General features: G+C 38.6%; 1 protein-coding gene across 3 annotated transcripts in view; it reads left to right on the top strand.

Annotated features, from left to right (window-relative positions):
• Window positions 1–27,168, top strand: part of SUCLA2 (succinate-CoA ligase ADP-forming beta subunit) — a 70,790-nt gene extending 43,622 nt beyond the window's left edge. For 2 of the 3 annotated variants that reach the window (XM_025364304.1, XM_025364306.1), the window contains exons 7-11: window positions 7,426–7,587; window positions 7,701–7,843; window positions 12,662–12,782; window positions 13,235–13,323; window positions 19,266–20,044. In XM_025364304.1, coding sequence (XP_025220089.1) covers window positions 7,426–7,587; window positions 7,701–7,843; window positions 12,662–12,782; window positions 13,235–13,323; window positions 19,266–19,340 — 590 coding nt within the window. In that variant the 3' untranslated portion in view covers window positions 19,341–20,044. Of the gene's footprint in view, window positions 1–7,425; window positions 7,588–7,700; window positions 7,844–12,661; window positions 12,783–13,234; window positions 13,324–19,265; window positions 20,045–26,893 lie in introns of those variants that run through there. The other variant, XM_025364305.1, reaches the window with a different exon arrangement.
• Window positions 27,169–27,421: the final 253 nt, after the last annotated feature.

The following is a 27,421-nucleotide window of genomic DNA, read 5'->3' as shown; positions in this document are numbered from 1 at the left end:
TAAGCCTAATATAGCTCTCCTGGATGTCAGGGAACCTAATATCCAAAAAAAAATAGTTTGAGGTCAAAAAGACTGAATTTAGATCTTGAAATTTTGCTTATAGAAAGTTTGGCAAATATCAAAGTTTTAAGACACTTGTTATCACTGTAAAATGTCATTCATTTAGCCAAAGTTATACAAAAACATTTACTCTTTGATAGAGAGGGACTCATTTTCCTAAACAATAAGACGTAATAAAGATAGCATGCCAACTAAACCTGTCTGGTCCTTCCCCCTCCATTTTCTCCCTGCAGCTTACTCAGAAGGTAAACAAAATCTTTCATCTTTTAATATTACACAAACATTTTGTTCAAAAGCAAAAACCAAAATTTTCCTTTATCTGATATGTTATTAATGTTAAAGTTAATTTTAATAGAACTGTATAAACCTAATTTTAATCAGCTTGATAATTAGGTAAGATTTTCATAAACTTTTAATAACTTCCCAATTTTCTTTTTAAAGAGCATATCAGTGCTCCAAGAAAACCATGTTGTTGTAACACATAGACCCACATGCTGGCCTTGCATCAGTGTGCTTTTGGTATTAATGTTTAATTTATAGAAAAACTCTGAACTAATCTTATCCCTCAAAATCGGCCTTTACAATCTTACATGACCACCTCTTCCACGGTGGTCCCTGGGCCTAGAGGGATTGAATTGTTTTAACTTCTGGTCCTGTGTCTCATAAAAGCAGTTAATTATGAGTATTACTCTTCAAACCAGTGCAACACGTGCACACATTCATTCTGTTTACAAGTAAACACATGAAGGCCCATCATTAATAAACGTCTAGGGATCAAAAGTCACTAGAAAGTCTCCTTTTTTTTTTAAAAAAAAACTACTTAATTCAAATGAATGTCACTTAATTTTAATAATGGTCAACACAACTAAATTAGTTTGAGGAGAAATCCTAATGAATATAATTTCCTCAATGACAGGGAAATTAAGTCAGTCTGTTCTGAACTTTAAAATTTTGTACTCATAGTACAGTTTTTCTTCATTAATTTGATTAAATTGAATTATTTTGGATATGAACACTTAAACATTTTTATTCTCACCTTTTTCCAAATAACAGAATATATAATATACTGTTCAGAAATTGTCTTTTATTATTATTTTTGTGTGTGTGCCAGAAACCTTAAAGCTCTTGTAGTTCTCTAGATCATTAGAGGTAAGCAAAACCCACCATAGTTTAAATGGCTGGTGTTCTCTATCAATTTTTAAAGGCTTGACCAAAGTAGCTTAGGAACTTTAGATAAATAAGGCAAATTGTAGAAGGAAATAAAAGCTTTCCATTAGGAAATGAAAAAGTTTATGGTTTTATATATATATACATATGCAAGCAAAACCCACAGAAGAACAACAGCAAACAAATGAAAATTAGAAGCAGAAACAAACAGGAAACCCAGCCCTCAATCTGTCCCCTACTCAGTCTACCCTGGAGGCTACCGTGTTCCCATAGCCTCCCAAAAAACCACATGATGAGTATTTTATTCCTGGTACACAATTCAGTAATCTTAAGTCCACCAATATCACCATACATTCTGTGCAATCAAGAAATTCATTCTAGGCACATGACCAGTAAATAATTCAGTGCCAGCACTATCCATGCAAAACAACTAACATAGTGTGAAGCAATGCAAGTATGTATGTATGTGAAATTTGGGTCTTTGCTAAATCTGGCTTCATACTTAACTATTAAGAATTGTTAAATTGTTGATGCATTTCTTCACAGTATTTCTAATTTTACCTTCATCAAGACTAAGAGCTTTAACTATGAAATGTTAATTAGCCAAATTTCTCTAGTTCTCAGGTTTTAAAGAATCTATTATCTAAACCTTTTCTGTGTTCCGTTTTCTCTTTATGTGCATGAAGATAGACACACTGGAAAACCAGAAAAGCTAAATATGACTTACACAGACCATCCATGACATACCTGAGCTTTCTGATCAGTCCCAGATTTTTTTCCTCTTCCTTCTCCTCTTGGACTTTCCCATCAGTCCCAGATTTTTCTCCTCCCCCCTTCGCCTCCCCCTTCTTCTTTTTTTTTTCTTTAAATAACATTTTACTGCAGGACAGCAATTTACCATACAAGATCCTTTCACATACAAAATTACTATCTTTGCTTTATAGCCTTCTTTACCAAAAATACATGATCTTCATATACATAATTTTCTTCACACCTTTCTCCCCTACTTACTTCCTTACTACCTTGTTTCATAAAAAACTTTTTCAAGCCCATAATTTGAATTAACTTTTAGATAACTTCTGAATTAAATTTATTATTTTCCTCATGACACAGTTTTTGGGCACTTTTTAAAAACAGAATTATATATTAATTCTTATCCTTAGTAACCTTAAATGTTAGTGAAACCGTAGGAAGTAATCCTGAAGTATATTAGTATTTTGTAGATAAGAAAAGTTCCACAGTTTTTAGAAATATATTTCCCTATATCATAAACCTTTCTTAATTGGAAATGATCCAGATATCCAAAGAATATCAAAAATAATTTCAAGATTTTAAATTACACAAAAAGTTTACCTAAAACGTTTATCCCAATTACATGTATTCAGTTCTTTCATTTTAAACAGTTTATGTAGATTACTTCTGAAAACTGATATATTAGATGCCATCATTTAGAGTTATTTCCTTATTAACCATTTTATAATCTATGAATATCAGTCATTCAGTGAAATAAGAACTTTAAAGTTAACTACATAGGCATTTTCACCAATAACTTAGAAGATTCAACCATTTTCATTACACCAATAACATAGTCTTACCAAAAAATTTGCACAACGATCATTTTGTTTTGGCTGTGTTTATAGTTTTATAACCTTCTATGCCAAACCCTGACACCTCAAAGTATCTACCAGAGACAAATATAAAATCCAGGCAAAAATGTATGCTGACCATTCTGAAGACATTGCTGTTTTAATTTTACTAACAATTTTTTTTTTTTGAGACAGAGTCTCGCTCTGCCGCCCAGGCTGGAGTGCAGTGGCTGGATCTCAGCTCACTGCAAGCTCCGCCTCCCAGGTTTACGCCATTCTCCTGCCTCAGCCTCCTGAGTAGCTGAGACTACAGGCGCCCGCCACCTTGCCCGGCTAGTTTTTCTTTTTCTTTTTCTTTTTTTTTTGAGACGGAGTCTCGCTCTGTCGCCCAGGCTGTAGTTCAGTGACCAGATCTCAGCTCACTGCAAGCTCCGCCTCCCAGGTTTACGCCATTCTCCTGCCTCAGCCTCCCGAGTAGCTGGGACTACAGGCGCCCACCACCGTGCCCGGCTAGTTTTTTGTATTTTTTAGTAGAGACGGGGTTTCACCGGGTTAGCCAGGATGGTCTCGATCTCCTGACCTTGTGGATCCGCCCATCTTGGCCTCCCAAAGTGCTAGGATTACAGGCTTGAGCCACCGCGCCCAGCCATTTTACTAACAATTTTAAAGCTAGCTTGTTTAGCAAAGATTTATTTAAGTCACATGAATTTAAAAATTGCTTGGTCTTAATTTATGTGCACTCTTTTACTTATAAGCTAATTTGGTAGACAAAACATATAACAATAAGTGTACATATAAACACATCTAGACATGTATACACACACACAAATGAAAATCCAGTAGTGTTTACCTTGGAACTCTAGCCATGAGGTAGCAATACAAACTCACTGATTTTACATGGTTGTACTTTGTTTACCCCAATAGGTAATCCACTGAAAGCTGTGAACCAAAACTTGGGTAAAGCAGTTTTCATGGCGGTTTGATTTTTTAAAAGGCCAAACCTCTCCGTACTCCAAAGAACACTGGGGCCAAACATCACCAAAGGAGAACATCACATGCTAACCAGGCTTAACCCTGCTTAGGATAGCAACACAAAAGCCTGGATAACATGCAACTCCATCCCACTTTGTCATTCAACAGCAAACTCCAGATTCCAAACAATGGTAGGACCAAACAGTATTGCAAAAGTATATCATTTTACCAAATTCTAATTTCTCATAACTGTATAAAACACACACAATCACCCAAACACAATCCAACTGCTACAGCAACAAACAAGCCCCAAAAGTGTCCAAACTGAAACACTTAGGTGCTTCCTCTCTCCATTAGTTGGGCTTGGTCAACTGCAAACAAAAGTTCCTTAGGAATTTCCCAAATCGAGAGGAGCTGATCCAACTGTCCAGTATCCACAAAGGACACTCACTTGCCCAGACACAACATGCAATTACAACAAAACCTCCAAGAATATTCATACTGAAACAGGGTGCTTCCCTCTCTCAGTCATTTGGGCTTGTTCAACCTACAAATGAAAATTTTTAAAAGATTTTCCAAATAGAGAGGAGCAAATCCTTATGTCTGGGTCCACAAAGGACACTCACCTATATGGATGCAGATACAAGTTTCAAAGGCAGTTCTAATGAGGCGATCAGGAAGGTCGTTGGGGCCGGCTGTGGTGGGGCCAGAGAGAGACTGACGCTCACCTTCAGCCAAAATTGGGCGGGCGGTTGCTTAGGATGACTTCTGAGACTTCCTGCCCACATCAGCTGAGTCACAAGCAACATGTTCCCTATCAGTTAACCAAAATCTGTTACGGAAACACTAGGGGTTTGGTCTAGGTCCTGCTGCTCACCTCACAAAACGCCAATTACTGAGACAACAAGTATTGCCAAGGAAGAAGGCTTTAATTGGGTGCTGTAGCTGAGGAGATGGGAGCTCAGTCTGGAATCCATCTCCCTGACTGGCTAAACCTAGGGGTTTATATAGCAGGGGAAAAAATGTAACAATGTGTAAGAAAATAGGAACTAGGAAGGGTCAAGGAAGCAATCATAAATGAGGGATCCAGAGTCTAGTCTCATTGTCTGGATGTGGTGATCTGGTGAGTTTCAGTTCTTTGATACATTTTTTTTCCAGAGCCCTGAAGGTCCCTTCCTGAGGAAGGAACTCAGATAAAACAAGTATAAGCTTCAAGCTTTAAGACCAGAAAGGTCAATTTCACTGTTTATCCAAAAGGACAGTCTGTGGGACTATTGGGTTGGTTTCAATTTGCTCATGTATTTTTGTTGTTCTTTCCTACCCATAGATCAAGATTTACCAACATTGGCATTATTGACATTTTAGGGTAGGTTGATTTTTTTGTTGTTATGGGAGGCTCTCCTGTGCTTGGTTGGACGTTTAACAGAATGTTTATCCAATAGCATTCAGATGCCAGTAGCATCCCCCATTTTGACGAACAAAAATGCCCCCAGACATTTCGTGATGTCCCCTTTGGAACAAAACTGACCCTTCTTGAAATTTACCACTTTAGATTCAGATTTCCACATGTTATATGCCTTGAGCCTGAAGAACTTTCTTTAGCATTTCTCTTAGGGCAGGTCTGCTAGTGATGAATATTGTTGTTATTATTCTGCAAATGTCTTTATTCTGTCCTTGTTTTGAAGCATATTTTCACTGAATATAGAATCTTGGCTTGATATATTTTTCTTTCATCACTTTTTTCCTGTCCCATTCTCCTTTTCTTCCAGTTTCGTGTTAGACTTATTGATACCGTCCAAGAGGTCACTGAGGTGCAGTTTCTTTTTTCTTTTTTTTTTCTTCTGCAGCTGGATCATTTCTCTTTGTCTTCAGGTTCACTGACCGATCACCAGTCTGCTGTTAAGTTCATCCAGTGAATTTTTTATTTCAGATATTATACTTTTTAGTTCTATTTTCCATTTGTTCCCTTGTTTTATTATCTGCTGATATTACCTGTGTGTTCATTTATTATGACCATATTTTCTCTTAAATCCTTAAACATATTTTAAAAAGTTTATAGTAGTCTCCTGATTATTCTAAATCTGGGTTACTGTGGGTTTGGTTTCAGTTGACTGCTTTTTCTCTTTAATAGTGGTCACATTTCCCCGTTTCATTACGGATCTAGTAAGTTTGACTCATATACTGTACATTTTGGGAGATAAGGTGTAAAGACTGAATTCTATCGTCTTCCTCTGAAAGAATATTGACTTTTGATATTAATGGTACTTAACTTAGCTGGGCTCCAAATTTTGTCTCCTGTGTTGGGCAGCAGCTGAAATTGCCTGTTTCTTTCAACCCTGTATCTTTTCAGGAACTGCAAGGAGAATGTTATGGTTAGATTGGAGTAAGGAAGGGGTAGAGTACTAAAAGGTGAAGTCAGAGAGGTGACCTTTGTTGAGAGCCATTTTGGTAGAGTGCTGGAAGTAAAAGCCTGATTAGAGTGGGCATAAGAGATAATGGCAGGAAAAAAATTTGATACAAGGAGTTTAAGCACAGGGGTTGGCAGTTAATAAGTATTTTATTTAGGCTTTATGGATCACATATAGTTTTTGGTGCTGCTGTTTTTCTTCTTGTTCTTCTCATGCTTTCTTTTCCCCTTTTGTCTTCATAATCCTTTAAAAGTGTAAAACCCATTCTTATCTTACAGGCCATTTGAAAAAACAGGCACAGGTTGGACTCGTTTGCTCACACTTTTAATCCTGGCATTTTGAGAGGCTGAGGCAGGTGAATTACTTGAGGTCAGGAGTTCGAGACCAGCCTGGCAAAAACATGGCAAACCCTATCTCTACTAAAACTCCAAAAATTAGCTGGGTGTTGTGGTGCATACCTGTATTCCCAGCTACTCTGAAGGCTGAGGCATGAGAATCGCTTGAACCTGGGAGGTGGAGGTTGAAGTGAGATGAGATCATGCCACTGCACTCTAGTCTGGGTGTGAGAGCGACACTCTGTCTCAAAAAGAAATAAAAACAGGCACAGGCCAAATTTGGCCATAGTTTGCTTACCCCTCTGTTTCTTTTTTTCCCCAGAAACCCTTGTTCTGAGACCCCTCTTTTAATTAGACAGATCTTCAAGGAGTTGCTGTGTAGTGAAGAGTAAGGAGGAGATAGGAGTTAAAAGATTTTTTTCCCTCTTTGTTAAGGTGAGGAAATAAAACAGTTTTAGCAAGTTGGCAAGATTTAGCCAATAGAAAGGTAAGGGGGAGGCAGGTTTATAATGTAGGGGAGACAGAATTGCTGGAGCAATATTTTTGAGTAGAAGAGAGGGGATGGGATATGGGGCCCAAGTGATGGGGTTAGCTAGGAACAAGGATAGTTAATTTTTGACAATTTTTAAATAATTTAAAATATTTTTGAGGTTTTCTTTTTCTTTATCTAGTGCATAGTATGGATGTAGACCCAATAACTTTGATGGGGCAGTTTTAATTCCCAAATACTCTTTTTTAAAGAACAGTTTGAATTCATGGTGAACATAAATTGAAATACTTTCATTAAGTAACAAAGTTAAAATGTGTCTTTTCCCTAAATGAAAGACCATTTGATTATTTGATACTTTATTGTATCTGTCTTGAAATTGAAGTCATTTTCTCTTTTTCCCTTCAAAGTATTGTGTATGGATGCAAAGATCAATTTTGACTCTAATTCAGCCTATCGCCAAAAGAAAATCTTTGATCTACAGGACTGGACCCAGGAAGATGAAAGGGACAAAGACGCTGCTCAGGCAAATCTCAACTACATTGGCCTCGATGGAAATATAGGCTGCCTAGGTACCATGTGTTTTTATGTTAGAATTGGATTCACTAAGTTTAATTTGGATTTACTAAGTTTAATTTATTTTCTCTCTGTTTGTTGCTTATACAAATCATTTTCCCCTATATAGTAAATGGTGCTGGTTTGGCTATGGCCACAATGGATATAATAAAACTTCATGGAGGGACTCCAGCCAACTTCCTTGATGTTGGTGGTGGTGCTACAGTCCATCAAGTAACAGAAGCATTTAAGCTTATCACTTCAGATAAAAAGGTAAGGGCAGGGCTTGATATGTTTTTATATCATGTAAATATATGAAAACATAAAAATGTATATTTTTATATTTTAGAATTCATATATATGTCTTATATGTATTTTGAGTCTTTTTTTGCTATCGTATCTTTTTTGCAATTCACCAAGAGACTCTTCTGAACACTCATTTTAATGTTTGTGTAATCTGTCATTATAGATGTGCCATAATTTAGAACTACGTGTTTATTAATGATTATCAAAGTACAAGGGATGTGAAGTATCATAATTCAAAAGACATATATATTATTAATCACTAGATATTTGTTAAGGAGTGTATCTATTGTGTGGCCAATGTAAGGCTTACAAAAAGATAATAATCTCTGTGGAACTATTCTTACTGGATTTAGACCGAGAATTCTTTATTGATAGGGATCATATCTTAACTAATTCTTGCTTCTCCTAGTGTCTGGTATAATGCCTAGTACATATGTAGGTCATTAATCAATGTTTATTATTGATGATGATGCTGACAATGTATATTTTTATTTGTGGTGTTAGACCATAGAATTGTTTAAAATATAAATTTACTTCACTGCCTTTCCCTTTGAGCCTACAGTCTTATTTTCCATATTTATTAATTTTGCAAAGAGGATTAAACTAAAATGAGATGTAAAATGTGCATTATTTCCCTTGTTTAGTAATTACTAAAACAAGTAAACATTTTATTGGAACTATATTTCTATAGCTTCTTTTGACTTAAACCAGAGAAGCAGAGTATTAAAGACAATCTAATTATGTAACTGTTGAGTACTTACTACTAGAATTGAGTACTTACAACTAGAATTAGAATTCTAGTTGTTTATTTTTCTAAGCATGGCTTTTAGGGCCCAGGTGCAAGAATGGAGAAAAGTATATGAAGAGTTGTAGGGGACTGACGTGATGGGCATCAGAGTTGGAAACAGAACGCGGACCCAGGGTGTCAATGTGGATACCATTGAAGTGACTATATGTTTTGTGATGGTCACTATGCTTGGACTTGGAAATACATGAGTCCTTCTCTTAAGTTACTTATAGTTTTACTGGGGTGATTGACAAAAAGTAGTGCTGTTCTTCCACAGAAGAACAGAAGACAGGCAAAAACTGGGAGAATTAGGGTGGCCTTCACTGAATGGATGATACCTTGAGCTGTCTTGAAAATTAAATGAGGGCAAGAGGAAGAAAATATACAAAGACATGGAATCCAGAGAGGGCCATTATGTTCATGGGGTGATAAGATGCTTATGTGTAAGAATAAGGCATTATTGAGATAAATGATAAGAGATAACGTTGGCAAATTGTGACCACATTTGTGAAGATCCTATTATCTATAGTTAAGGAGTTTGGATTTTAACTCCCTACCCCAGCACATACACAAATGCATATATCTATCCCCTGCCTTTTTGTTTTTTATTTTAAAGAAAATTTTAAAAGAAGATTAGTAGGGAGTGAAATGAAGAGTAGGGAAACACTGACAGGAGAGATCAATTTCAAAGAGAATTCATTCATTATGAATTCTCTTGTCATGGAAGAGATCCCTGATAAAGGCAATATCAGTAAGAATGAAGAAAAGAAACAAAGAAACCTAATTTAGAGGCATTTCTGAGATAGGGGAGATAGGGTCATTAAATCCTTTTTTTTTTCTTCTTTTCTGGGAACCTCGTAGAAGGGTTGGTTAAGTTAACGTTAGGACTTTGGTCTGGGGAGAATCATTGGGTGGTGATGCCTTTCATGCTGTCAGAGGCAAAGTCGAATAATAGGTATTTCTGAATGTCAAGTTTGGATTGTGGTGACTATATCTACTAGACAGTGGGTTGAAAAGATTGTGGATTTTACTTCCTATAGTGGAGAATAAAGTCTTAGGAGTTGGTGAGGTGATCCATGCAAGTGAGATGAGGAACCAAGAACGGAACCTGGCCCCTCCATTCTTGTTGAAGGGTTGAATAGAGAAGGAAAACCCAAATGAAAAACACAACAAATGACAGAGATAGGAGCAGATCGGGAGAGAGTGGTTACATCGAAGGACCAAGGTGAAGAGTTTTGAGAAGTAAGGCATTGGAAAATAATGTCAAATGCTGTAGGACCATTCAGACAGAGTAAGAACTGAAAGAGGTGAGTATGAACCTTAGTAAGAATAGTAGAAGACATGGGGGCATAGGCAAGATTGTAATGGAATGATTTGACGAGGAATTGAGGGAATAGAGACATCCAGGAGAGATTACTCTTCCAGGACTTTTTTTTTTTTTTTACAAAGGTGTGGAAGGGATGTAGTGCTATCAGTCAAAGGCAGTAGGACTGAGGAGAGTTTTGTGGCGTATGTTTTCTTGCTTGTTTAGAAGATCAAGAAGATGAGCTGTTTCTAGTTGGAGGAAGAGATTTGAAAATAAAGAGAGTGAATGTAGCTAGAGGGGTGAAGACCTGGAGGAAATACAATATAATAAATAGATGGAGAATCTGGCCAAGTTAGCTTTGGAAAGGTGGTTACTCCTTTCCTGAGGTGCTACTAGAGAAAGGAAGGTTGTATGCTAAAAGTTAGAGCACTTGCATGGGATAGGAGGCTTATGAAGAGAGTTAGAGATATGAGGCAGACTACTAAGTTGAGGATTGCTGATGAATCATTATGTTATTGCTCTTCAGGTTATGCTAGTGTTTCCAGTTTTGTTTTCAGATTTTACTTTTTTACTTTTCCTTGAATAAACTATGGCTGGAATCATCCAAAGAGGCATAGTTTGAAGTAGGATGGCAGAGGAATAGGTAGGACAGAATTGAGCATGTAGGTGGCAGTGACATTGAATTGCTCAGCCATATGTTCCAGGCTCTATAGTGAAGAAAGTCAGATCCATTGAGAGCTGATAGAGTTGAAGATTAGAGATTGATTGAGGGAGGCCGAGGCGGGTGGATTACTAGGTCAGGAGATCGAGACCATCCTGGCTAACATGGTGAAACCCCGTCTCTACTAAAAATACAAAAAACTAGCCGGGCGTGGTGGCGGGCGCCTGTAGTCCCAGCTACTCGGAGGCTGAGGCAGGAGAATGATGTAAACCCGGGAGGCGGAGCTTGCAGTGAGCCGAGATCGCGCCACTGCACTCCAGCCTGAGTGACACAGCGAGACTCCATCTCAAAAAAAAAAAAAAAAAAGAAAAGATAGTGTTTGATAGAGCTAGAGGTAAAAGGCATTAAAGTGAAAGGGGAAGGAGGTTGAGCAGAGAATGAGATTTATACATTTAATATTCTAGAGACACTCATTCTGGCCTAGCCCAGGATTTATCTATGGTAGTAATTTGTGTAAATTGACTACAGGTGAAAGTGTCTTGGTAAAGATCCAAGAACTTTAAGGCTGGAGTGCTAGATGGTGCCTGGAGGTGAATATGGAAACTATCCAGAATGAGGTGAGAGGGAGAGAGATGGGAGATGCCAAAGGCTACTATGAGTTCTAGTCTATATGAATTCCAGAGCTTCATTTCTTGAAGATCTGCTAATAATAGTGGTAAGGTAAAGAATGTATAGTATAGCTCAACCCTTTTCATGTCATGGCATTCACAGAAGATATTTCAATGAGGCCTTGGAGGTAGATGGAGAAGATTGCTTGTAGTCAGAGTCCACTGGCCCTGAAGCTCCTGCTGCCCCAGAACGTTCCTCGCTGCCCCAAGAATTGAGGGAAACAATGTTTTGGTGTATCTACAACCCGTTTTAATCTCACTGTTTGAGAAACCCTGGTGTAGCTGAGTGAACTAAACCTCTTTTTTAAAAGATGAGATTATTTGGAAATGATAGGAGAACACTGATTCAGAACTATCATTTTGATGTTGAAAGAATGCTGACCCAAACAGGTCCTGAGATTTGGATGTGAAATGTAGCCAAGAGAGGGCCATACAGGAGAAGTTGGGTGATTGTTAGGGCCTTGCTTGTGTGAAAAGTTGGTTACATTGATGGGGATTGTTTTGCAGTGAGCAAGTCTATGCACGTGTACCCCCAGAGGCCAGGGGATCTGAGAGGCCAAAGAAAGAGGCTGGCAAATCCAGTTCTCAGAAAGAAACTAAATTTATATGGAGACTTAGAAACAGAAACTATGGGGTGAGTGGCTGCAAGATGGTGGATCTCCACACTCACCCTCCAGAAAGTATCCTTTATATAGTGAGCTTTTTTTCTTGGTAACACGTGTACAGCTGGTCACGTCTGAGACCCTCTTGTCAAAGTTGTGACCATTGGGGAAGTTGGGTAAACATCTTTATGAGGAGTCATTTATGCTACAGGCATTTTTTCTTTCTAAGGGTTATCTATGTTACAGGCAGTGTTTCTTGACCTTGCTGCAGAAGGCCTTGCTATGCAGGAGTCAAACATTGGTCATTATGGCAGTTTTGCTTCAAGATGGTGTTACTCTTGCCATACAACACGCCCCTTTCCTACAGGAATAGAAGAGGAAATGATAGGTGATGAATACTAAATTGGAGATCTTGCACGTGAGACTATCTTATAATATGATCTGGGGGTAGTCATGTTGGTGAATGGCCAAGTTTAACAGGAGAAAGTAAATGGAATTAGATGGTCTTGTTCATATGGGATATAGTAGAGAAGGAAATGTGAACTGAATATTGAAATTACCCAAGGAGGTGGAAATAAGTTCTGGTGGGCAGTGGACTACACAGACTTCAATAAAGAGAGCTAGAAGAGGGTATGGTGGTTTGGTCTGAAAGTCTTTCTATCAAATTAATGTTTATCATGAAGCACATATACTAGTATTTTGGGGGGGAAAGAATTTAAATTTCTTTTAAATTTTAATCTATCAGAACACTTTATTCATAGGTACTGGCTATTCTGGTCAACATATTTGGAGGAATCATGCGCTGTGATGTTATTGCACAGGGTATAGTCACGGCACTAAAAGATTTGGAAATTAAAATACCTGTTGTGGTACGGTTACAAGGTGAGTGTAAAAGGTATCTTGCAATTGTTCCTGATTCTTTAAAAGTTCACATTTCCATGGAGCTCGGTTCATTAAAACATAGTTTTTGAATAGCTGTGTCTTTGAAAGCATTATACGATACGAAATTTAAAACTATAGTTTTAAAAAAATGTTAACATTGGGGCAAAAATGTTTACACTTTTGCTTGGTATAATTTGATACACATTTTATTGTGATTTGTCCTGAAGTCTGACTTGCCTCAATTACTAAGCAAGTCAGAATTATTGTAAGGCAAAATATTTTATAAGATAACCTGGGTTTTTACAGTATTTTCTTTGGTTTAGAAGCATTTATGCTAAACAATGGAAGTCTCCTCTGTTGAGGTTTCATTCTTGTACCATGTTTTGGCAAACATTTTAAAATGCTTTTGTGTGTGCATTTAAAACATTTATATTTGCATAAATCATTTATAGGTACACGAGTCGATGATGCTAAGGCACTGATAGCAGGAAGCGGACTTAAAATACTTGCTTGTGATGACTTGGATGAAGCTGCTAGAATGGTAAATGGGCCATGTTAATCTAAGGATAATTTATAAACACAGATTCTAAAACGAAGCTAATTATTCATGCAGCTAATAATTTGTGCTTCAGCTAAATATTATGTGTGTTATGAATGGTTAAAGAAAACGATTATTTATGACTCTTGCTGAAAGATGTTAAGGCAGACTTTATTCAGAGGGACTGTTGCAATAAGCATAGAGACTACTGCAGTGGAGTTTTGCAGTAGGGGAGAAAGATTGGGCCCAACTCCAAATACAACAAGGAAAAGTGAGAATTTATAACCAAGGAAGAGGGTGGGGGCAGTGGATGAAAAGTTACTAAAAGGATGCATTATGGGTAAGGGAGGACCTTGGCTAAACTGACTTAAGCAAGATTCTTGCTAAAATTGGACTATGCATGAACCAATACAGAAGTCCAAAAGTTAGGACCAAGTTGAGAAGAGAGTTCAGAGTAGCCTTTGGGAGGCTGAGACAGGAGTATTGCTTGAGTCCAGGAGTTTGAGACTAGCCTGGGCAACATAGGGAGACCCTGTCTTCTCCCACACACACGCACACACACATATATGTATATGTGTGTATCTATCTATCTATATTCGATAAATATATATTGAAAAAACAAAAGAGTTTGGTCAAGGAGAGAATCTTTGTCAGAACGTCTTATACCTGTGATCATCTTAAACAACGGTCAGCTCCTGCCCGATCTTGTTTCTTGTTTTGTCTGTATTCTTACTTCAACTGTGATTATTTTCAAGCAAATCCCAGACATTGTATCATTTCTTATATTTCATCATGCATCTATAAAAGATATAGGTATTGATAATGATGTATTTGTTTTAGGTGGGGTAATGGTATTATGGTTATGTTTTATAAAAAATAATATAGTCTTTGAAATTTCTGAGTCTCTCATATCTTTTGTTTAAGTTCTTTGTTAGGATCAGAATAAGTCTCTGCATTGCAGTTGGTTAATATGTCTCTAAGTTTCTTAATCTGTTGGTTTCCCCTTTTAAAAAGAAAAGCATTGTTTGTGGTTTATTTGTTGAAAAATCCAGGTTGATGGTCCTGTTAAGTTTCTCATAGTCTGGATTTTAATGGTTGCATCTTTAGGGTGTCATTCATTTACTATGATCTCTGCCCTCTCTCTGTTCTCTGCCATCTGTATTTCCTGTAAACCGGGAGTTCAGTCTATAGGCTTGACCGTATTCATATTTGATTTTGGGGAGCAGGGAACAAGAATATTTCATAGTAGGTGTTGTTTAATTTCACCAAAACATATACAATGTTAGAACATTTCTTTTTGTGGTATTACTAGCCATTGACATCATAGCTTAGATCCAATATTTTGTTTGTGTTGCAAAGTGGTGCTATTGTAATTCTGTCATTCTTCACTTATTTTGCATAGGAAAAGTAGGATAATTACCTGATTGTTTGCCTTTATTGACCAATTTTCAAAATAATGTTTGTTCTATTATGACCAATAAAGGTGACCTAGGCTTTTTTTTGTTTTGTTTTGTTTTTGTATCTTGTTTACTTTTTGTTTTCAGGTGTGTGTGTGTGTGTGTGTGCGTACACATACATGCACGTGTGTGTTCCACTGGCATACTGTTTTGAACTTCTGACTTAAACATTTGATGTAGTTCAGTTCATATAAGTTGTGATTGATTGAAATTCTCCAACCTTTGGCCTTTGGGAACCTCTCTTCAGGTTAATTGCTGAACTGCATCCTTCTGACACGTACTCTCTCTGGTATGATAAAATGTTTCAGGCTCATCTTTACATTTCTTGAGTCAGAACTTGAATGGGCCAAATGGTATTTAGAGACCACAATTTGGGCCTTAAGAGTATTCATAGATACTGGGTTGATTATTGTTTCTGAGCTTTTTAAGTGGCAAGTCTGAGAAAACATGTATTTTTTTAAAGAGATGATATTTGAGTTCATGCTGGTATTTTCAATGCAAGTCCAGGAGTATAGCTTTTTATCTTTTTTTTTTTTTTTTTGAAACGGAGTCTCGCTCTGTCACCCAGGCTGGAGTGCAGTGGCCGGATCTCAGCTCACTGCAAGCTCCGCCTCCCGGGTTTACGCCATTCTTCTGCCTCAGCCTCCCGAGTAGCTGGGACTACAGGCGCCCGCCACCTCGCTTGGCTAGTTTTTTTGTGTTTTTTAGTAGAGATGGGGTTTCACCATATTAGCCAGGATGGTCTTGATCTCCTGACCTCGTGATCCGCCTGTCTCGGCCTCCCAAAGTGCTGGGATTACAGGCTTGAGCCACCGCGCCCAGCTAGATTTTTTTCTTATCTGACATCTGTTTATGCCTTCTTTCATGCCATACTATCATAATTATTCATTTGGTTTGTCCCTTAGTAAAGATATGACAGTTTTATAATAAGAATACCAACAGTCTGATTACTGAAAGCAATTATATCTGCATTTCTTTCTGTCCTTTTGGGTATGTCCCACAACTTACTGGATTTTAAAATTCATGTGAAATAATTCTCTGTGTGTTTTGCCTCGGTTTGATATAGTTTCATTGTTTTTAAAGGGATTGCTTTAAAAAAAAAAAACCTTTTGTTTTATATTTTATGTTTACATAATTCCGAAGTCGAAAGTATAGAACAAGGTATTATCAGGGAATCTAGCTTTTATATGTTTCCCTCTTTCCTTCTTCCCCAACAAGCAACCTTTTTACCTTTTTTTTTTTTTTTAAGAAAGTTTTGGTTTATCTTGCCACTTTTTAAAAACGTTAGCTAATTAAATGTATATAACTCTATGTATGTGTACAGTAGTCCCCCCTTATCTGCAGGGAATGTGTTGCAAGACCCCCAGGGGGTGCCTGAATCACAGTACCAAACCCTGTTTATGCTTCTTCCTATACATACATACCTTTGATAAAGTTTATGTATTAGACACAGTAACAGATTAACAATAATAAAGTAGAACAATTATAACAATATACTGTGACAAATGTGAATGTGGTCTCTCAGAATATCTTACTGTTCTCTACTCACCTTTGTGGTGATAATAGATAATAAAATGCTTACTTGGTGAGATGAAGTGAGGTGAATGATGAAGGCATTGTGACATAGTGTTAGGTTACTACTGACCTAATGGTGTAGCAGAAGGAGAATCATCTGCTTTGGTTCATCCTGGATCATTGAGCCATGATGTTGATAGTTGGATGTCGAGAGCAGATAATGTTGATGACTAATGGAAGAGTAGTTTATACAGCGTGGATACGCTGGGCAAAGAGATGGTTCACATTCCGCTTGGAGCAGGATGGTGCAAGATTTCATCACACTTCTCAGAGCAACACACAGTTTAAAACTTAATGACTTTATATTTGTGGAATTTCTCATTTAAAATTTTTGGACCATAGTTGACTGCAGGTAACTGAAACTGTAGAAAGTGAAATTGTGGATAAGGGGAGACTTTGTGTGTGTGTCTCCCTTTTCCCACTTTAATGGTAATGTATACTTTGTTTCTTTTACTTAACAATAATGTGTATCAGAGAACACTTCATAGTAGATACAGAGAGATGAGAATTTTTTTTTCCCTATCTTTTTTTTGTGGGTGTGATGGAGTCTCGCTCTGTCTCCCAGGCTGGAGTATAGTGGCATAATCTCAGCTCACTGCAAGCTCTGCCTCCCGGGTTCACGCCATTCTCCTGCCTCAGCCTCCCGAGTAGCTGGGACTACAGGCACCCACCACCATGCCCGGCTAATTTTTTGTATTTTTAGTAGAGACAGGGTTTCACCGTGTTAGCCAGGATGGTCTCGATCTCCTGACCTCGTGATCCGCCCGCCTCAGCCTCCTAAAGTGCTCGGATTACAGGTGTGAGCCACCACGCCCGGCCGAGATGAGAATTTTTTATTGTCTTCCCTTCCATTATGTTTATAGACATTTCATTGAACACTCAAACACTCTTTGGGCTCTATAGCTTAATCAATAGTAGACTCTTGAATTTTTTTTTTTTTGAGACAGAGTCTTGCTCTGTTTCCTAGGCTGGAGTACAGTGGCATGATCTCAGTTCACGGTAACCTTTGCCTCCTGGGTTCAAGCGGTTCTTGTGTCTCAGCCTCCTGAGTAGCTGGGACTACAGGCGTGTGCCACCATTCCCAGCTAATTTCTTTTTTCTTTTTTTGAGACAGAGTTTCGGTCTTGTTGCCCAGGCTGGAGTGCAGTGGTGCGATCTCGGTTCACTGCAACCTCCATCTCCCAGGTTCAAGTGATTCTTCTGCCTCAGCCTCCCAAGTAGCTGGGATTACAGGATGTACCACCATACCTGGCTAATTTTGTATTTTTAGTAGAGACCGGGTTTCACCATGTTGGTCAGGCTGGTCTCGAACTCCTGACTTTGTGATCCACCTGCCTTGGCCTCCCCAAGTGCTGGGATTACAGATATGCGCTACCGCACCTGGCCTTGTATTTTTAGTAGAGAGAGAGTTTTGCCATGTTGACCACGCTAGTCTCGAACTCCTGACCTCATATGATCCACCCACCTCGGCCTTCCAAAGTGCTGGGATTATAAGCATGAGCCCCCACACTTAGCCAGACTCTTGAATTTGCTGAGTTAATGTGATGTCATTTCACAAAAGTAATAAAAGTCTTATGTCCTTCTTTGGGAAAGTACTTACTAGTAAATGAAATTTAACTCTAGTTTTAGAGACAGAAGAATTTAAACTTAAATCTGAGTTAAAATTAAAGATTTTAATCAAGGGAATAGTAGGATAAAATATTTCAGAAAGCCTGTTTTGACTTTGAGATGTGGAATATATTGAAGGGAAGAAAGGAGAGATAGTGGGAGTCCATCTAGTGCAATACTTAGATATGAGAAAAGGTAAAGGTAATAAATAGATTATAACTTGCCTCTGAAAGTGCACTTTTTTGGAATGAAAGCTTGAATTAAGAAAAGCTTGGAGGACATGGAAAAGAAGGAGAAGAACCAGCCGGACCTTGATCAAATAGGTCGTGAGAGGTAAAAGTGGAACAGTTGATTTAAGTTGTGACTACAGTGTTTTTATTGACTGGGAGATTATAGAAGTCATAACAATAATATTGGATGAGATGATGATGATATTAGCAGTTACTACCGTTTATTGAGTATTTATGCGTGCAATGTTAAGCTGTTTTCTTCAAGGATTATCTCATTTTTAATATGAGTTTGGTGATAAAATTTCCATTTTTACAGATGAAAAAACAGGCTAGATAAGTTAACTTATTCAAGGTTATATGTCATAAGCATCAGAGGGGGGATTTGAATCCGAGATACCTAACTTCAAAGCCTTAACTATTTTACTGGGGAAGAGAGAAGCTGAGTTTGTTTTTTTAGTCTTAGACCTGTCTAAATTTGTATGATTTGAGTGGTAACAGGTGGATATTTTTAGACAGATTGTAGAGGGAATTGGAACTCAGGGTAGCAATTATCAACTTACTGACAAAAAGTAAAGTACTAACTACTAGACCCAAACTTCTGTCCCAATATTTTAAGTTAAGATTGTATACGTATTTCAAAAGAAAAAATTTTTTTTTCCTTTTTTCTTTTTTTAGACAGAGCAAAACAAATTTTTATTTCTATGTGCTTTGAGTTGTGGAGTATCCAACAGAGACACTCACTGTTTCTGTCTTTAAGATAAAATTTAGAATACATGTATATACACACACATTTTATACACACATATATAGTCTGATATAATACATATGTATAATCCTATCAGGTGGTATAACATCTTAATCAGAAAGTATTTAATTGAAGTTTGGGCTATGAAGAGTGTCAGACTTGATTATCTTTTGAGAGTGTCATTTGCTTATAAGAATGTAATGTGATTTATAGTGATGTCAGAATAGCCCAGATGTTTTAAATGGAAAAGATTGAGTGTATATTAATTTTGCACTGCCCTGTAGTTCTGAATTAACCTTTTTGTGAAACTTCTTCGTTCTTTTCTTTTAGGTTGTAAAGCTCTCTGAAATAGTGACCTTAGCGAAGCAAGCGCATGTGGATGTGAAATTTCAGTTGCCAATATGATCTGAAAACCCAGTGGATGACTGAAGGTGTTAAATGCGCTATAATCATTAAGAATACTGTGTTCTGTGTTATTGTTCTTTTTCTTTTTAGTGTGTGGAGACTGTAATTGCCATCTAGGCACACAAAATTTAAAAGGATTTGGTCTGCATTCAATTGTACCATTCAGAATGGACTGTTTGTACGAAGCATGTATAATGCAGTTATCTTCTTTTGTCGCAGTCAGTCTTTTTTGCTTCTCCTACAAAACATAACTTGCAATTTGCCAGTTTCTTATTGTTGGATACAAAGTTCTTCATTGATAAGAGTCCTATAAATAAGATAAATGTGAAGATAAAGCTTTATTCTTTAGTGTTAAAATACCGTATATTTAATAACTAGCCTCATTAGTAGAGCAGTATATTAAAACTGTTTTATGTAAAAAGTGTTTATCCTCAGCACCAAATACATAAATGTATCAGTCACTATTTATAAACAGAGCTTTCAAACACTCCTCAGAATATTCTTCTAAGTATTTTGATGAAGTAACTTCGTAATTATTTGAACATTGTTTTAATCATTAGGAAACACTGATGAACTGCAAGTCTTCATGATTCTGTCATATTATGAAACACCTGTAGGTTTGTTGCAAATAAAGGCATATTAGCAAGGACTTGTAGACAAAATTAAGAATGTCAATTTAAGTTAATAAAAATCTCCCAATATGATTTGGATTAATGACTTTTGTTTGCTTGTTTTGAAGTTAACACAGTAGAAGTTGATGTGTTCATTATTGCAGTATAGAGGTCTAAGCACCAATTTGTAAATCATATACTTGCCATGATGGTGTGTTTTTTGTTTTGTTTTGTTTTGTTTTGTTTTGACTCAGGGTCTCACTCTGTCACCCAAACTGGAGTGCAGTGATATGATCATGCTCACTGCAACCTCTGCCTCCTAGGCTCAAGTGATCCTCTCACCTGAGCCTCCTAAGTAGCAGGGACTACAGGCCCGTGCCATGTTTTTGTTGTTGTTGTTGTTTGTTTTTTGTTTTTTGGGGGTAGAGACAGGATATCACTATGTTGCTTAGGCTGGTCTCTTACTCCGGGGCTCAAGTAATCCTCCTGCCTTTGCCTCCCAAAATGTTGAGATTACATGTATGAACCACTGCACCCAGCCAGCCATACATATTATGGAGCTACTTATAGATAGATAGTTCACTGGAAGTCTGCTATTTATGTATATGCCATCTAGTATATCCTCTAAAGGAAACGGGGAAGAATTGAATCCAAGATGCCTAACTTCAAAGCCTTTTCTTAACTATTTTACTGGGGAAGAGAGAAGCTGAGTTTGTATTTTGGTCCTGGGCATGTCTAAATTTGTATGATGTTTTTGTGTTTGTTTTTTGAGACGGAGTCTCATTCTTTTGCCCAGGCTGGAGTGCCTTGGCGCGATTTCGGCTCACTGCAAGCCCCGCCTCCTGGGTTCACATCATTCTCTTGCCTCAGCCTCTCGAGTAGCTGGGACTACAGGCGCCTGCCACCACGCCCAGCTAATTTTTTGTGTTTTTAGTGGAGACGGGGTTTCATCTTGTTAGCCAGGATGATCTTGATCTCCTGACCTCGGGATCCGCCCGCTTTGGCCTCCCAAAGTGTGTATGAAGTTTTATATGGTAACAGGTGGATATTTTTAGACAGATTGTAGTCACATTGTTCTTTCTGTCCATATATGTGTATGTGTGTGTGTGTGTATACATATTGACCTTTTGCTCACTGCATAAAACTTGGTAGTTAACTAATGCCGTGGAAGGAAATATTGACCAAGCAGTAGACTATTTAACCATACTGATGGATTTGAGAACTTCTACCTATTGTGATGTTCTTAAAGTGTGATCAGATGTATATACTATGAGAGGCAGCATAACGTAGTGATTATGAGCACAGACTTTGAAAGTAGACTGCTTTGAATCTGGATCCACTACTTACTAGCTATGTGAGGGTTTCTTTTGTTTTTTGTTTTTTTGAGACAGGACCTCAGTCTGTCAACCAGGCTGGAGCACAGTGGCACAGTCATGACTCACTGCAGCTTCAATCTCCTGGGTTCAAGTGATCCTCCTGCCTCAGCCTCCTTTTGTAGCTATGACTACATGTGCATGCCACCATGCCCAGCTAATTTATTTTTTATAGAGATGGGGTCCTGCTACATTGCCTAGGCTGGCATCAAGTAGTCTTTCTGCTTTAGAATAAGTTTTGATGCTCGTGTCCCTCAGATTCCTTAGCTCTTTTCTTATCAGTGAAGTTTAGTAAGGGAAGAGAACAAAAATATGTGAGAGAATTTATATTTAGAAAACATAAAATATGTATTTTTAGCCAAATATATATTGGGTAGTTTACATATATATGACCCAGAGTATCAGAGCCATAAACCATTTAAAATTATAGCCGGGTGCGGTGGCTCATGCCTGTAATCCCGGCACTTTGGGAGGCCAAGGTGGGTGGATCACCTGACGTCAGGAGTTTGAGACCAGCCTGGCCAACATGGTGTAACCCTGTCTCTACTAAAAATACAAAAATTGGCCAGACATGGTGGCGGGCGCCTGTAATCCCAGCTACTCGGGAGGCTGAGACAGGAGAATTGCTTGAACCTGGGAGGCAGACTGAGGTTCAAGTGCGCCAAGATCACGCCACTGCACTCCAGCCTGGGCAACAGAGAGCAAAACTCCATCTTAAAAAAAATAAAATGTGATAAAGTTATAATTAAAAGTCCAGTCATTTAGTTTTTGCTTTTTAAAGATTCATTCCAAAGAATACCAGTCAGTGATTAACTAAGATTGGCATTATTTGTATTATTTGTATTATTCGAGGTCTACTTAGGAGTTAAAAACAATGCTTGTTAGAGAGGACACAATACAGATTACTGGTAATACTAGTGTTTTAGTTACCTATTCTTGCATAACATCACCACAAACAGTGAGTTTCAAACATTTCCTATCTCATTTATATCTCATATCTGTGGGTTTGGGATCAGTGTAGCTGGGATTGGTTCTGGTGCTATTCAAAGGTGTCACTGAGCCTGGACGACCTACTTCTAAGGTGGCTAACTTGTATGGCTTTTGGCCAGAGGCCTCAGTTTCTCATGTGGACCTATCCACAGGGCTGCTTGTGTCCTTGTGACATGGCAGCTGGATCTTTGCTCCCTGCCCCCTGCCCCCCAAGCCACAGTGCTTTTGTGTTCTAGTCTCATTGTCACTTCTGCTATTTATTAGAAATCAGTCTCTAAATTCAGCCCACAAGGGGAGGGAAATTAAGTTCCACTTTTTGAAGGGAGAAGCACCAAAGAATTTATTAACCTTTTTCAAAAGCATCACAATTCGTGCTTGAAGACTGAAAGAACAAACAGTGGATGTTGAGTTAACTCAGTTTGGATGCTGCTAGGTCAGAGGTGGTACTTGGAATCTGCTAGGAGTTTGGAAGCCTTCTGATGCTTGGAATGCAAAAAGGAGTGCATTGGCTTCAAGTGTTTCTTAAGTGGCTGAAGGGGAAAACTGCAACAAAGTATTAGGTAAGGCAAGGAGAAAATATTTCAAGGACAAAGTGATCATTGTTGTCTAGTGCAGCTCAGAAGTATGGTAAGGACTAAAAAGTAACCAGTGGAATTGAAACTATAACTAATCTTGGCAAGAATGATTATGGAGAATGTGGAGAATGGAGACGTGAAGCAACCAGCTGGTAGCTGCTTATATACCCTCACACCTCCATTTCCTAAAACACATACAACCTTGAGTATTTATGCAGGGCTGATAACTTGCTTCCTTGTGGGCCCTACCCGCTTCATATACCCACTACCTATACCTTCATCTAAGGTATAGTTGAGTAGATCCTAGACTACTGTGGTTTGTACCGAGTACAACCAGTTTTGACTATTAACCTTGCAGTTACAAAGCCTAGACTAAGCCGGCTTGATTCTGGCACTTGGTGGCAGATGCACATGAAGGGGGAAAATAAGCAGGCAAAAACAAAACCAAAAAAAAACCAACTCTCAAAACTCCAGCAGGGCAATGAAGCTGTTAATATTTTGGTGAGTTGTTTCTATCTGGCAAAGAATTCTATTTAAAGAAGTTGCAAGGCCGGGTGCAGTGGCTCATGCCTGTAATCCCAGCACTTTGGGAGGCCGAGGTGGGTGGATCATGAGGTCAGGAGATCGAGACCATCCTGGTTAACATGGTGAAACCCCGTCTCTACTAAAAATACAAAAAATTAGCTGGGCGTGGTGGCGGGCGCCTGTAGTCCCAGCTACTCGGGACGCTGAGGCAGGAGAATGGCATGAATCCGGGAGGTGGAGGTTGCAGTGAACTGAGATTGTGCCACTGTACACCAGCCTGGGCGACAGAGCGAGACTCCGTCTCAAAAAAAAAAAAAAAGTTGCAAAATGATGGATGTAAATGTTGGATGGTGGGCCAAGGGTAGAGTTCTGTAGTTAGTCATGCTCTTTTGTCCTGTCGATGTAAAGGGTTGAGGAAAGTCCTGTGGTAAAATCAATTTTTAGATTTCTATCATTTAACAAGTAGTGGTAAAAGATTTAGAGGTTTGCAGTATAAAATGAGGAAAAAAGTAAGCTGGGCGCAGTGGCTCACGCCTGTAAACCCAGCACTTTGGGAGGCCGAGGCAGGTGGATCACCTGAGGTCAGGAGTTCAAGACCAACCTGGCCAACATGGTGAAAACCCATCTCTACTAAAAATACAAAACCCCAGGCGTGGTGGCGGGCACCTGTAATCCCAGCTACTCTGGAGGCTGAGGCAGGAGAATCGCTTGAACCCAGCAGGTGGAGGTTGCAGTAAGCCAAGATCGTGCCACTGCACTCCAGACTGGGAAACAGACCAAGACTATGGTCTTAAGAAAAAGAAAAAAAAGTTTAGTAAATACATTTTTGTTTAAATTTAAAGTTTGATTTAAAATCAGAAGGTGAAAGTCAAGGGATAAGATCTTGTTGGTTTCAAAGTTGGTCTTCAAAGTGACAGCCTGAAGCGGAGAACATTGGGAAATGAAGGAGGGAGATCTGTGATGACGTAGAAGAGAAGCAATAATAACCAGCGTTCTTGAACGCCAGGATTGGACCCACTGTTGGAGTGCTTTTTGGATTGAGGCTGTGGCAGTCTTTGTTCTCCTTTTCTAGGAGCTCCAACCTTCCTCTTCTATTCGGAAGAAATTTAAGGACCTTAGTTATTCATGACTTTGTCTCCTGTGGATTAAGACCATAGGCAGCTTTTTGTTTCTTCATCTTTTTCTTCACAAGTACCAGCTTCTGTTTTTCATTTCTTTCAGTCTTGTGTGTACATCCTTGTCCTGTGTCTTGCCTGCCTTCCATGGTTAGTGGGAGGTAGCCTTCCCATGCATGCCATCCCAACCTGCCTGTCTTCACCACGCGTTCTCATTGGTTGTGCAGTCAGCAGGAAGCTCTGACTCAGTAAGCAGTCAATCCCACTGTGAGGACAAATGAGACCGACAGTACTGACCTTCCCAGGGCCCAGTCAGGCAGCTGCCTGTAGGAGTTTGATTTGCCCTCCCCATCACTTCTGTCTCATTCTGTCATTGTAGCCTTCATTCTTTTGGCTTTAGCTTTCAGGTTCCCCAGGTGAAGAAGCAAATACATCAGGACTTTTGGACCGCCACAGATATTAATTAATGCTCTAATCCCTGAAACATGTGTATACATTACTTTCCATGGTAAAGGAAATTTGCAGATGTCATTCAGCTGTGGACCTTCAAATAGGGGAGCTTATTCTGGATTTCCCTGCAGGCCCAATCTAATCACATGAGCCCTTAAAAGCAGAGAATAATCTACAGCTGGAGGCAATGATTCAATGCCCCATTGCTGCCTCTGAGATGTAGGGTTTGTGTGCAAGGACTGGAGAGAGACCTTTGGCTGAGTGTGGCTGTTAGCTGACAGCAAGCAAGGATGTGGGCGTCTTAGTCCTACAAGTGTAAGGAGCTGGATTTTGCCAGCCATCTGAATGCATTCTGAGGTAGGTTCTTCTCACAGCCTCCTGACGAGAGCACAGCTCACTGACTCCCTGATTTTGGTATTGTGAAATTAAGCAGAGAAACCAGCCAAGCCCATCCAGGTGCTTGACCTACAGAACTGTGAGATAGTAAGTTTGTGTTGTTTTAGACTGTGAAATTGCTGCTAATTTGTGATGGCAGAGATAGGAAATTTAATACACTACCATATTTACGCCTCTGTGCATAAGTTATAATAAGCCAGCTCGTAGAGGAAAGATGAGTTTAAAAATAAGGGCCGTTTTTTAAAAATTGGAAATTAAAATTCTATAATGGACTGATTCTTTTATAAAAAACAATTACTAGAAAAGTGAAATTTTCAAAAAGCATAGAAAAGCCTCATTTCTTTTATTCATTTATTTTTGGTTTTACAGGATAAAATGGCTCTTTCAAACTGCTATAAAAGTTTCTAAGTACTTTTAAATATCTGTTTATCGCTTGCAGATTTGTGATCTGTTTATGGACTGGTATCAGTCCACAGATAACATTTTGAGTAGGTAGGACTGAAAAAAACTCCATCACATCCAGTTTATAAACACAAATTGGAAGTAGGCTGTAAACAAATATCTAGGGATAAGAGACTCAACATTGAATAGTTGTGGTTAACATTATGGTACTCACAGCTATGTAAATCTGTGAAATTGCCATTAACTAAAGAAGTCATGACTGTTGCATGTCCTAGAGTCTAATCAGTGGTAATACAGTAACACAGAAATCACTAAGTTTAGCAAGTTGGGAGAAGTATTGAAACGGCCAGGAGTGGCCTAAGCTTCCTGGTTCATTTGTTGCCAATTGTATTAGTCCATTTTCACACTGCTAATAAAGACATACCTGAGACTGGGTAATTTATACAGGAAAGAGTTTTAATGGACTCACAGTTCCACATGACTGGGGAGACCTCAAAATCATGGTGGAAGGCAAGAAGGAGCAAGTCATGTCTTACATGGATGGCAGCAAGCAGAGAGCTTGTGCAGGGAAACTCCCCCTTATAAAACCAGTGGCTCACGAGGTGTAATCCTAGCACTTTGGGAGGCCAACGCGGGCAGATCACCTGATGTCAGGAGCTCAAGACCAGCCTGGCCAACATGGCGAAACTCTGTCTCTACTGAAAAAAAAAATACAAAAATTAGCCAGGCATGGTGGTGTGTGCCTGTAATCCCAGCTACTCTGGAGGCTGAGGTAGGAGAATTGCTTGAACCCCGGAGGTGGAGGTTGCACTGAGCCAAGATTGCACCACTGCACTCCAGCCTGGTGACAGAGCGAGACTGCATCTCAAAAAAAAAAAAAAGAAAAAAAGAAAACCAAAACCAAAAAACCAAAAACCATCAGCTCTCACAAGACTTATTCACTATCATGAGAACAGCACAGGAAAGACCCAGCTCCATGATTCAATTACCTCCCACCAGGTTCTTCTCACAACACATGGAAATTGTGGGAACTATAATTCAAGATGAGATTTGGGTGAGAACACAGTCAAACCATATCACCAATGAAACACTAACATCTATTAATGTCTTCAATAGGAGTTGATTGACCACCAGTTGAGACCCTGCAGTTCATCAGTTGAGAGTGACAATTCCAGAGTGACCAGCTGAGCATGTAATAAGAAGGAAACTGGAGAAAAACCTCAACTACTTTACGATTATTCCTATGATTTGTTCTTAAAGCAGAGAAGCCTCTTTTTGTTTTTGATATCCTTGTTTGATGAAACTAGCATCATTCTAGAAAAAAGATCTTTGTTTTAGTAAAAATGACACATACTCATTGAAAAAATAAACCCCTTCAAAACTGGAATGATACAAAAAAGTGCAGACAAGTAAAAATCACCTGCAATGCCAGAACCCAGAAATAACTAATGTTAACAGTTTTGTAAACAATCTTCTGGTCGTCTCTACATATGAGTATATGTGCATAGATATGAATACACTTTTACGTAAATAGGATCATATACATAATGTTCTATAATTGCATTTCTTCGATCAACTAAGGATCTTTCCATGGCATCAAATATAGGTCTACATAATTTTTAATAGCTGCACATACAAGAGAAT

This window comes from Theropithecus gelada, chromosome 17 (assembly GCF_003255815.1).
Source record: "Theropithecus gelada isolate Dixy chromosome 17, Tgel_1.0, whole genome shotgun sequence".
Taxonomy (NCBI): Eukaryota; Metazoa; Chordata; class Mammalia; order Primates; family Cercopithecidae; genus Theropithecus; species Theropithecus gelada.
The sequence above is the reverse complement of the archived record's forward strand: the minus strand, read 5'-3'. Positions and strand labels throughout refer to the sequence as shown.